At 41.0% G+C, this 12,674-nt stretch overlaps 1 protein-coding gene across 1 annotated transcript in view; it reads left to right on the top strand.

Annotated features, from left to right (window-relative positions):
- Positions 1 to 12,674, top strand: part of Cog5 (component of oligomeric golgi complex 5) — a 279,550-nt gene that overhangs the window by 245,609 nt on the left and 21,267 nt on the right. Inside the window, exons 17-18 of the mRNA XM_055624641.1 lie at positions 287 to 390; positions 7,770 to 8,007. Of these exons, the coding sequence (XP_055480616.1) occupies positions 287 to 390; positions 7,770 to 8,007 (342 nt within the window). The remainder of the gene's footprint in view (positions 1 to 286; positions 391 to 7,769; positions 8,008 to 12,674) is intronic.

Raw genomic sequence — 12,674 nt, 5'->3', positions numbered from 1 at the left:
GACTTACTTTCTCCAAGGGCTCATCTAGCCTTTAAGCCTTTTGACAAAGTGGGATGGTTGGAGGAATTGGGAGTTTTCAGTGCTGTAGTCTGCATATTTTAAGCTTTACAAGTCATTTTGACAATGGTTAGGGTGGGAAGCACACTTCAGTTAGTTAAACTGTGTATAGTCTGACTCTGAGAGAATATGCAAACTGTTAGTCAAAATGTTTCTCAGTTCATTTCCTCGGATTTCTTTGTGTTGGTTTCTCTAATTTTGCTTCTCTTTCTCGTTTTTTTTCTGTCAGACAATTCACGATCTTATGGGGAATGCCATACAGCCCTTGCTGACGTCAGTGGCAGATGCGATTGAGGCCATAATCATCACCATGCATCAGGAAGATTTTTCTGGGTAAAACATTCCCTCTGAACTGTTACTAGTCTTCACTGCCTAGACTTTTCATTCCCTGTCCCTCCTACTCTCCAAGCTCCTTGCCAGCCAGGCTTTATTCTTGTGATAGCACTGGCTCCTTGCCTCCTCCTCTTTCATTGTGAATGTTATTACCACATTCTCTGTGTTCTGGTTTCCATCATCACTCTCTGCTTACTGAGACAGAGCAAGTTTGTGGACTCAGCTCAGTGCTTCAGGATTGGGTAGTTTTTCCCCCATCTTCCTCTTCCTGTTTTCCTTCCTTCGCACTTTGTCTTCTTCTTTACCCAGCACAAGCATGACATTCCTCTTGAGGGTACATCTCATTCCTGCCCCAGCTTTGAGAGAAAGTTCTCTCTCAGTCCTGTTAGACTTGTCCTTCACCAGAGTGTCTAATCATGTTTAACGTAAGGAGAGTCATGTCTGATGAGAGGTTTGGGTAGGAAAAGGCTGTAATGAGAGAAGGGCCCTGGATCTCTGTGGAGTGGCTGAGTCCCTCCAGGGCAGCCCTTCTCACCCTGTGGGTCTTGACCCCTTTGGAGGTTCAACAATTCTTTTACAGGGGTCACCTAAGACTGGCAGAAAACACAGATATTTCCATTATAATTCAGAACAATAGCAAAATTACAGTAATGAAGTAGCAATGAAAATAGCTGTAAGGTTGGGGTCACTACAGTCTGAGGAGCTGTACCAGCAGGTCACAGCATTAGGAAGGCTGAGAGCCACTGGTCTAGAGGAAAGATGGGACATACAAGCCTGGAGAAGTGCAGAAGCACTCCCGCCAGGTCTCCACTCTGTGAATGCTTAATTAACATCACCTTCAGCTTCTATGTCTGTTGTTATGAGGACTTTAAAGCACCTACACAGCCTGTCTAGAACCTACTATTCAGAGCTTTAGAGTATGGGGATTGATTTCATAGCCAAGTATGTTTGCATTCTAGTAAACTTAAATCAGGCTTCTAATCCACATATTTAATAATATGTATTTCCAATTTCACCTGAAGCATAATTTCACTTATACCTACACATGCTTCTGGGACTTGTTCCACTCTGCTGTTTTCTACAGCTCAGTGCATCTGAAAAGATCACCTCATAGACACACTCCTCCAGAGGAAGAGAGTCTGTGATGCTTTGGATAGAATATGAAAATATCTTACAGGCCAGGTGGGTTTGGCCTTCACATGAGACTTATCTCAGCTTTAGGAACATACATACACTGAAAACAAAGGGATGAAAAAGATATCCCATGCACTGGAAACCAAAAGAAAACAGGTATAGCCATAGTTAATCAAAATAGGCTTAAGGTCAAAAATTGTAAAATACAACTCAAAAGACATAGCATGATAAAGGGGTCACTCCTTAACTGGATAGTTGTTCTAAAATGTGCATCTGGTATCAGAACACCTAAATATTAATGGATATTTAAGGAGTCTGATTGCAACAGAATAATAATCTTTTCAGATTATTATATCTGCACGTGACAGATCCCACGTACAGAAACTTGAATGTACCTTAGAACAAATGGACCCCAGAAATATGCAAAATGCCCATTCGTCTCCAGCATAAGGGATGTATTCCATAGAGAGTTCCATTAAGACCATAAAACTAGCCTAAAGAAATTTAGGAAGATAAAAACTATATCAGATATCTCACGTCATGTATTTCTTTGTTGCTGCTGTTTTGTTTTTGTTTTTTTCTGAGACAAGGTTTCTTTCATAGCCCTGGCTGTTCTGGAACTCGCTCTGTAGACCTGTGTGTCTTGGCTGAAACTTGAAGAGATCCACCTGCCTCTCTTTCCAAAGGCTGGAATTAAAGGTGTGTGCAACCACCGCCTGACCACCTATATCTTCTGACCCAGTTGATATTAACATTAAAAACGAGAAATAGGAGAAATCATGGATTGTCCACAGATGAGTGGAGATTGCAGTTCTGGCCGGGGTTACAGAGGGAGCTCTAGGCCAGCCTCAACAACTTAGTAAGATCTGTCTTTGAAACAAAAGGTAGGAACAGGGAAAAAGCCCAGGAAGTAGTTGGTGTTAGAAGGTTTGCTTAGCATCACCAGATCCCAAATCCAGTCATTGTATGGTGAAATCCAACAGCAAAACAAAACCAGTACAGAGATAGGCGCTGGCAGAGACATATGGAAAGGAGCCCATGTGTGCTGCCGCAGGAATGTGGGTGATTACACGTGTCATGGAGTTGTATGTGGGTTCCTAGACACATGTAACCTAAGATACAGACTCAAGAAAAAACAGTAAATCTGAGCAGAACATAAATGAGTAATGAAATTGAATCACTAATTTGAAAGTCTCCCATCAAGGAAAAGTGAAGGAACTAATGGCTCCATGGATAAAGTTTACCACTTAAAAAGGAACTAAGATGGGTTCTTCTCAAACTACAAAAAAGAAAAAGAAGAAACTTCCTCTTTTTATGAATACTTGCTCTTTTTATGAGGCTAGCATTACCTTTATTTCAAAGCCAGACAAGGACATGATAAGAAGAGAAAATTAGTATCCTGCAGAACACTGGTATAAAATCCTCAGTAGAATATAGCAGAACAAATGCAGCAGGACTCTATAAATATTTAAAAGGGATCATTTGCCAGGAACAAGTGAGAATTATATGTGGGATGCAAGGGCAGAATAACATGCAATCAATAAATGTGTCACATCAATAAAACGATGAACAAAAGTCATATAATCATTTCATCAATGCAGAAGTAGTTGACAGCATTCATCATCCTTTAGTTAAGAAATTAGCTTTAGCTGGATGCAGTGGCACCTGCCTGCAATCCCAGCACTTGGGAAGCAGAGCAGGTGGACAAGTTCTAGGACACCCAAGGCTACACAGAGAAACCTTGTTTACAAAACAAAACAAAAAGAAATTAGCTATAAAAAATGTATCTCAACACAGTAAAGGTCACATGAGACAAGCCCACAGTTACTGTTGCACTCAGTGATATAAAGCAAGAAGCAACTCTTCCTACCCTCTTCTGTGCTGAAGCCCTTTGCCAGAGCAATTAAGCAAAAGAAAGAACAGCAGGCATTCCTCAGGAGAAGATGTGGTGAAATGTGACTGCTGAGGGTGTAGTCCTAAGACAACCCTGAAGACTCTGTCAGACTAACAAACAGTAAAATCAGGATGCAGAACCAACAGGAGGAGCCAGTGGCATTTCTATAAGCTGACAAGAGACTAGCTACACAACAATTTAACAAGCAGCCTCATTAGAATAGCTTAAAATAAATTACCTGTCTATGACTTAGCATGGAGTTAAAAGATCTGCACACTGAGGCCACAGAACAGATGGAAACTTGAAGAAGGTCATTGGGGAGAGTCTGTGTTCATGGTTGGTGGAACTACAAGGAAAGAAAGTACAGGTCAGTGTCTTTGATAGACACACAGAAAATCTCAAAACTCTAGCAGACTGAGCTTTGGAGAGAGCTCAGTCAGTAACTTGCCTTGTATGCATGACTTAGAGTCCAAGAACCTACATTTTAAACAACGACAACAAAAAAAAATTGAACAAAACCAAAAATGGATGTGGTGCTAAATGCTTGAAATACTAGCAACAGGCTGACCCTGGGGTTCACTGGCCAAGCACTTGCCATATTTGGCAAGCTCCAGGCCAAGAGGTCTGTCTCGAAAATCAGGGCTCATGGTTTTGAGAAATAAATAACACCTGAGATTGACCTCTAGGCCTCTACACCTGTGAACACATACTTGCACATACACTCAGACCTACGTAGACATGCATGTAAACACACAGTAGACATGTGGAGAGTGACATCCTCCACACATGATGTGCAACATGAGCACCTGTACACATGTTCATGTAAACATACGTGTGCACCTGTACATGTGTACACCCAAAATATTCACAGGTCAAAGTCAACAAGTCTTAAAATAGGTAAAATGCCTGTACTACCTAAAAATCTATACATTAATTCTGACCACCATTAGGATTTCAATTTATTTTCTCATAGATATAAAAAGAAACAAATTCTAAAATCCAAAGCCCTGAATAGCCATGGCAACCTAAGGATAAAAAGCAAAACCAGAGATGCCACACTTCCTGATTTTAGTCTTTACCTCAAAGCAATTGGGAGACAGGGAGGTGGCTCAGTAGGTAAAGTGTTGCTCACGCATGGACTTTAATTAAAACCTGGACACAGCATGCCTGTGGCCCCAGCAGTCATCCAGTAAAATTGTAAGTGGACGGAGGAGAGTCCCTCGAAGTTCATGGACAGGGTAGCCTGACATTTAGCCTCCCATAGAGACCTTGTCTCAAACAAAGGTGGGAGGTGATCTGTAGATACCCAGAGGTGTCTCCGATCTCCCTACGCACTGGCCCTTACCCATGCCCACACAAACACACAAGACTAAACAAAATTAACTTAAATATTTAAAAAGCTGTAGTGAGTGAATCACAGTAAGTACTGGCATTAAGAAATGAAAAGAAGACCTTGTCTGATGGAATAGAGTAGAGAGCCCAGAAATGAGTCCAGTTGATTTTTAATAAAAGTGCCAAGAACACAGTGGGAAAGGATAGTCTCTTCAGTGCAGTGCTGGGAACACTGGATCTCACACCTCATCTGACTCAAGTGGATTAATACTGCAGTGTGTGAAATCATGTAAGTACTAGGGGAAAATGTGCTGAAAGCTCCCTTGTCTGGACAGGTGTTTTTCTCTAAAAGCTCAGGAGCAAAATGAAAAGCAGATGAATGGGATTGCCCCAACTTGGCAACCTCTTCACAGCCGAGGGAATGACGAGAGAGGGAATGGTGCAGGGATAGGGGAGGAAGAGTGTTGAACCAAGCATTTAGTGAGAGAGTGGTCCCGAATCAATCAGCAGAGGGATGAGACTCAATAGAGAGGAACTTCGGAATAGTCTAATAAAAAGTAAAGGGCAGAAACAGGTTTTTAAGAAGATGCAAATGGAACAGGGGCTGAAGCTCGGTTGGCAGAGTATTTGCCTAGTATGCACCTTTGCCTCCCTAGAAATTCAAAGCCAGGCTGGGCTACAAGAGACTCTGCCTTAATAAACAACAAAACAGTACACACTCACACATGCACATGCATACAAATGGCTCACATTACTGCAAAAAAAAAAAAAAATGCAGGTCAGGCCACTACTTTTTAATGGTGAGATTAGCTATTAAAAAGATGAACAGTTACCTGCCGTGTTGGTGCATGCCTTTAATCCGAGCCCTCAGAGAGGCAGAGGCAAGTGGATCTCTGTGAGTTCAAAGCTACACAGAGAAACCCTGTCTTGAACATCCTCCAAATATGAACAATTGCAAGTATTGGCAAGAGTATACAGAAAGCAACCCCCCTTGTACATTTTGATAAGAATGTAAATTAGCGTAGGTATTGTGAACAACTATATAGAGGTGCTCCACAAAGCTAACACTTCAGACTGGGTAGACTGGGTTTGGTGGAACATGCTTTTAATCTCAGCATTTTAGCAGGCAATGGCAGGCGGATATCTGCGAGTTTAAAGCTATGGCGTACATAGGTAGTGCCAGCACATGTAGGACTACATTATAAGATACTGTCTCCAAAACAAACAAACTACAACTGCCAGGTATTCCAGTGCTGCTTCGAAGTACACGTTTTTGTGTGGTGTGAAATCAGCATGTTACATCTGTAGTCTGCGTTCACTGCGCCGTTGTATACAGTAACAGAACTGTAGAGGATCACGTAGAGTATCTCCAAGTAGATAAACAAAGAAAGCTAGCGTGGTATATGTACAAAATGAAATAGTAGTCGGCTGTCCAAAAGAAGGAATCCCTGGAAGACATACTGTGTGAAAATATGCCAGATAAGCTCTCACTGTACTTGTAGAACCTGAAGTGAAGAAAACAGGTGGTGGGTCCGAGGGCTGGGAAGGTGGTGGGTTGCCTTATTGTTGCTCAAATGGTGTAAAGTTATAGCTACATAGAGGGAACAAGTACAAATTTTCTGTGATCAATGTGTTCATTAGATATTTTCTTTTTATCTTTCCACACTGTATACAGTGTCATCGTGTATCACTATGTGGCACAATTACTTGTCATTAGATATTTAATTTTTATCTTTCCACACTGTGTACAGTGTCATCGTGTATCAATATATGGCACAATTACTTGTTTACTGTTTGTCTAGTAAATAAATAAGCAGATATGAAAATATTTTTGTTTTTACAACCTAGCCCTCTGTACTGGTACCTGAATAAAAATAGACCATGTCCTGATCTGACTCTGGCAAAGTCAAACCCCACGTGGTACTTGCCATTGCTAACCAAGGCTGCTCTGCTTAGGCAGTGCACTGCCCTGCCGTGATACTGAGCATGCTGTACCATGTACCTGGTGGGACCTCACTGTTACTAGGAAGTCTTTCTTATGTCGGGATAAAGTCTTTTCCCAGTGGAATGAAGGCCTATTTTACCTGGTCCTGTCTTCTGCTTCCAAAAGTGGAAGACCTCTGCTATAGTCACTGTTGCTTTACTTGAAGGTCATCAAGTTCACTTTGTTCTCTTTCTCAGACAATTTCAGTCATGTTTGCTGTTGATCTCTAGACCATCTCCATTTCCTCTGCATCATTCTCAAAATTTGGAAACATTTCTCTTGCTTTTTGGAAAAGATTCAGCATTATGTAGTCAATGATTTCATCTATTAGCTAGGATCAGGTGATTGCTAATTTTGGTCTAACTCCTCCTCCCTATAAATATTTCATATTCTTTGAACATATTCTTTAAAGGGCAGATGTAAACATAAGTTATAAATAGTATATCATGGAGCACAGCTGGTATCATCTGCTGTTCCAAATTAAAGCCTTTCCAAACCTCCTCATCTGGAGGGAAAAAATTGCACAGTGCATATTGTTACACAACCAGTCCCTCTGTCACAGTGCTGCCATTGGACTGATATGATCAGCTGCAAGAGCAGAGCCTGCCGCCAAGCATCTTCTGCCTTTGCAAAGTGTCAAATGCCATTTGAGAATCTATTATTGACACATTCACTTATCAGGCAAAACATGGGCGTGGATGGAGTGGTGGGCACTGGCTAGTACTCTGGGCAGGCCAGGGTGTGCCTCATCTAACACAGAGAGCTCTGTGTTATTCTTAATAATCTTTTAAGTAAATGCATGCTAAAATTCCTTCAGTAATCCTCATAGGACCTAAACACAAATTTAAGAATATAACTTAAACATTGTTTTATTTTCTTTAACACTTAGCAAAACAAAACGAAATAAAATGGTGTCTTTATACCCCTGGGGTGTGGGTGGGGGAATTGCACAGGATTGAAATAGTAACCAGGAGCAGAAAATATGCAAAATTTTAGCTTTGTGCATTGATGCTAATTTTTTTTTTCCTTTTATAGGTCATTATCCAGTTCAGGAAAGCCTGATGTTCCTTGTTCTCTCTACATGAAAGAGCTACAAGGTTTCATTGCCAGAGTTATGAATGACTATTTTAAGCACTTTGAATGCTTGGATTTTGTCTTTGACAACACTGAAGCTATTGCCCAAAGAGCCATTGAACTTTTTATCCGCAATGCCAGTCTTGTAAGACCTCTTGGTGAAGGTGGAAAACTGCGACTTGCTACTGATTTTGCACAGGTAAATTGATGGAGATTTGAGCCTCATTGTTATCTATTAAGTAATGAATACCTGAAGTCAGTATCTTAACTATTTATGCGGCAAAAGAGAAAAGAAAACTCACCTGAAACTAATTGGCTACATAAAAGTGTTTTAAAATATCTTACCAAGTATCATTTTTGTTCTTTCTTTTTAACAAAATTATCATCCCTCATTTTTAATTGTTCAAGATTAAGGCAAAGTATCTTATGCCACAATTAAGCAACAGTTCAAGTTCTTGCTATTTCTCATCCCCCAAAAGCCAGTAATAAAAATAATTAAGTTAATTTCTCGAAATGGTATAGGCAATGAGATGATTTATCAAGCAACAGGAAAGGGGCAGCATGCTATCCTGAGAAGAGGAAGAGCTCCAGCCCATCAGTTACCTTCTAGTGAGTATTTCTGTTCCAGGGCCATGTTCAAGTTCAGTGAGGTGGGCAGGGTGCCTGCAGACACAGTCTAATGATTTGGGTTCTCCACTGTCTACATTACTTTTTTGCCCCTATGGCTGGTCTTAAAATTACTCCAAGCTACCTGATTTTTCCCCTCTTACCTTTCAGTAATCAGAAGCAGAGGAAAAAAAAACAAAAACAAAAAAAACAAAACAAAAAACAAACAAAAAAACCACCCTAAGCACCTGGTTTCCTTAGATACTGATTCTCATTTATATGTCAAGGGTGAATCCATTTCTTAAACCTTTCAAAGCTGTTAGCTTTACTAATGTAAGTAGATGTTCATATGGAGTCCTCATAGTGGACTCCAGATCTTCCTTGGCCATAAAGATAAATGCTGATGTCAGTACAGACTGCCTTGTGTGTCTGGGAGCAGGTCCTGGGCCTCCTGCTCAGGGTGACAGTCACGTGCTCCCACATGCTGGCACTCTTTCTGTCCAGACCTGGCTTTCAAAACCACCATCCCCTTTGCTTATAATTGATTGAGCAGTTAGTGACTTTCATCCCCAAATGAGGTCTGTGAAACTACTAGGCCACACAAACACAGCCTCCCTTTGGGAAAGGTACCTTTAGTAGCCACATATGAGAAAAATTAATTAAACGCTCCCAGGAAAATTGCTTAGCCTTCTCCATTTTTGTCACCTTCATTTTATCTCTGAATAGTGGCTTATGGAAGCAGTTGTGTGAGGATCTGTCTTACTCCTTAAAAATATCATAACCTGTTCTCTGGTAGGTCTTTCTCCTGTCCCCTCTCCTAGGTTTTATTTTTCTGTTCTGTCCTCCTCCCTCTGCTGGGCTCCCTCCCCCATCAGCTTATTTGCATTCTTCTCCAGCTGGCTCTTGAGTCACTTTCCTGGAGGCAGCACTTCAAGTCCCATTAGAGTGGCAGCTGAGCAGGAGATGGCCAGAATGAGAGTGCTGTAAGAGAGAGGCTTGCTGTTTGAGGTTTTATTTTAATGATGTACTCTCTTGAAAGATGGCAAGTGTTGTCCTTTACAGTCCCCACTGCAGCCAGCCCCAGCCTGGCTCAGAGTGCAGAGCCTCCAGAGGTGCAGTAAGCCTCTTCCCCCCCCCCCCGCCCCGCCCCCAAAGCTGCAGCACTCACCTTTGTGTCTGCGTTCCTTCTACTTAAGACACGTTAACTTCTGAAGCCATTTCTCCCTTAAGGATAAAGGGAATTCACCAGTCTGCTGCTAACTTATGCCTGCCAGGTTCTTCTGTTTTCTCTGCTCAGTGTACTTTCTCCCCTGGCTTAGCTGCTGAGGGCACCTGTGACAGACCCGTAGTTTGCTGCTGCACAGTGTGTCCCAGCTTAAGAAGATCTCCCAGTGAGCCATGGGTACCGGAAAGACATGTGGAAGCACAGTGCTTGTGATCGATAGTGTTACAAACAATTCCCAGGTATTAGATCAGGATCCCTACTCCGTTGTTTTGTTTTGTTTTTTAAATTAAAAATTGAACTTGGGTTTAATTTCAATCGTTTTGTTTTGTTTTATTCTCAAAACTGCAAGTATATGTCTAACCTCAGCTTTCAGAATCCTGTTTTAAGTGTTTTGATTGGATTAGTCAAAACACTTAAATAACATTTCTCTGAAATTTGTATGCCTATAAGGCATCATCTGGGTACTAGAGCCTTTTAACAGGCTCATTATTGAAAGGTCTGTCAGTTTGTAATCACAATTGAACAAGGCCGTTGAGGTTATTGGAATCCAGAGCACTCAGTTCTCTGTGGGTCTGAAAAGTTCTTGTGATGAAAGTCCCTGCTGTTTGGCCATAAGCAGAGCTCAAGAAAAGTAGAAGGAATTTGGGGAGATTTTGACATAAAATGTAGACGTAAAGACAAATAGTGAAGCCTTTTAAGGCTTCTTTAAACAATCCTAATCTCCTCAGGGGCACCTGTGCAGAGAAAAGGCAGTTGCAGGCTGCCATCTGAAGGCTCAGATTTAAGGAAGTGCCCAGCATTCAGCCCCTTTAAGAATTAGGTCATGAGCATGAGGTGGCTTCCTACAGGTAATTAATTTCCTGCTGTGACCACATGGCCTCTGTGTCTACTCTAATCACAGAGCACTTCAAAAAGCCCTGAGCTTGTCCAGTGCCCACAGGGTTCTGCTGATTCCCACTCATGGCAGACATGCCCACAGTGCCAACTGCAGCACCGCCCCTCCACCCCACTTGTCTCTGTTCTCCTCTCTCTGAGTCTCTCTCTGTTTCTCTTTTCCTTAGGGAAAGGACAGTTTTGAAGTTGGAATTAAATTATTTAGTGGTATCCTGGCAGGCTCTATTTATAAATTTCTGGTGCCCTTTAAGCATACATTTTTATCTTTCCACATTGCCCAGAAAATGTAAAGTTAGGGGAAAAAAGGACAAGCTTCTTATCTTGGTTGTTTCCTCTTCCATTTTTCTCTCTTGAACAGTGTCATGGCAGTGCCCCCTGAAATATCTAAGTGGGCCCTGTGGTTAACTAAATGCCTGCTGGGTGCAGAGGATCAGTGGGGCAGAGGAGCAGCCCAGATGCCAGTCACTGAGTGTCTGTCTGTAAGCCTGCAGACTCCTTTAACAGAACACTACCTCCTTCATCATGAACTTCATTGTTTAAGTGGAAATGATATTTTAGTCCCTTGTGGTCTTTTTTAGGTTAAAAAATTATCTCAAACATTTAGCCTTTTGAAATCAATCTTGTGACAAAGAAATCTTCTATGTCATCATGGAGTTCACAATCATTTGAAGTGATAATCTCTCATACAGAATCTTTTCCATAGCTATTTAATTGTTTTAACATTTAAGTCTTACTCTAGTCTAGGTCAAATGTTTGGTTTGATCTTTGAAGATAATGAACCACAAGGGTAATTGGAAAAAAAAAAAATCAAAGTATGTCATGGAAACTACAGCACAAACAGAAAACCCTTACGTGCACACCATAGTTAGTAGTGGCAATAGAAATTGCAAATCAGAGGCATGTGCCGATTACATATTTACTTGTGCTCAATGCAAAATAAGTGTTCCATTCTGAAGGAAACCAGAACTCCCTGGCAAGGAAATGAACTACCCAGGGCTCAAAGAATAGCTCACTGGCTCTGTCTTTTGAGAACAGTGGTTCCCAGCTGTTCTGTTTTGGGTTAACAGCAAGAATACTGGCTTTTCTTCTTTAAATTTTTATTTCTTTAGTCTTCATATTTTCCAACCATGGCAGATTTTCCCCTTAAGACATAAAGTGTTTATTCTGAATGATTGGGTTTATTTTGACTGTTCCGTACCAGAAAAGAGAGACGTTGACCTTTAAAGTAAAGCATTGTAGGCAAGCTGCCCTGTGCCTTTCAGTACTCAGTGCAGCTATTCTCAATGGCCCTTCATTCTGCCTAATGATAGTTGCATGATATTTATATGTGTATTTATTTCAATAATACAATTAACATTCAACAAGATCATTATGATATGTGGGCATGTATATTTGTGTCCTTGTATACATTTACACATGCTTTGTGATCTTACTGAATAGTTACATTAAAAAAAAAAATCCCCTTCACTAAATTTGAGAATTCTTGAAGGAAAGACTGTACTTCTATTTCTCCACCTTATCCTCATATGTAGTTTGATACCTGGATGTGAATAGGGAGTAGAACTTGCTTCCAAAGGAGTGATTGATTAGGGCTCTAGGGTTTTGGGATTAGCAATGAGCTTTGAGAGGCTTTCAAAAGAGCAGTGATCCTTGCGACCATTCCTTCAGAGTGTCTCTTGAATAAAGATTCTGCCCTGTTGGGGAATAACCTGTTTTCAGCCCTTTTCTAAACTGGTCTTTACCATGGAGCATGTTTTTAGTCAGCTTGGAGGACCAGTCTTTCTCTGAATACCACATATTGCAAAATGTTTGAATGAGCCTATTGGAGATAAAGAACCGGAAGCCAGTTAATGTCAAGTAGAATTTCCAGTCAAAGGAGGAAAATAAAAAGAAATTAAACCAACATTTGCTCATTTCTTACATGGGGACAAATTAATTTAGTAGTTTAAATGAGAATAAATTAAATACTGATAATTTCAGAATTCTCAAAGACCTATTTTGCTTTTATTTTTCTGTGTTTGAATGTTGGCCTTTATGTGTGTGTATTCACCACTGCGCCTGGTGCCTGCAGAGCACAGAAGACAGCATAAGGTCTCTGGAACTGGAGTTAGAAGCAGTTGTGAGCTGCTGTGTGGGTGCTG

This window comes from Psammomys obesus, unplaced genomic scaffold (genome assembly GCF_907164565.1).
Source record: "Psammomys obesus unplaced genomic scaffold, mPsaObe1.curated_primary_1811, whole genome shotgun sequence".
Taxonomy (NCBI): domain Eukaryota; kingdom Metazoa; phylum Chordata; class Mammalia; order Rodentia; family Muridae; genus Psammomys; species Psammomys obesus.
This window is presented reverse-complemented; position numbering and strand designations above follow the sequence as displayed.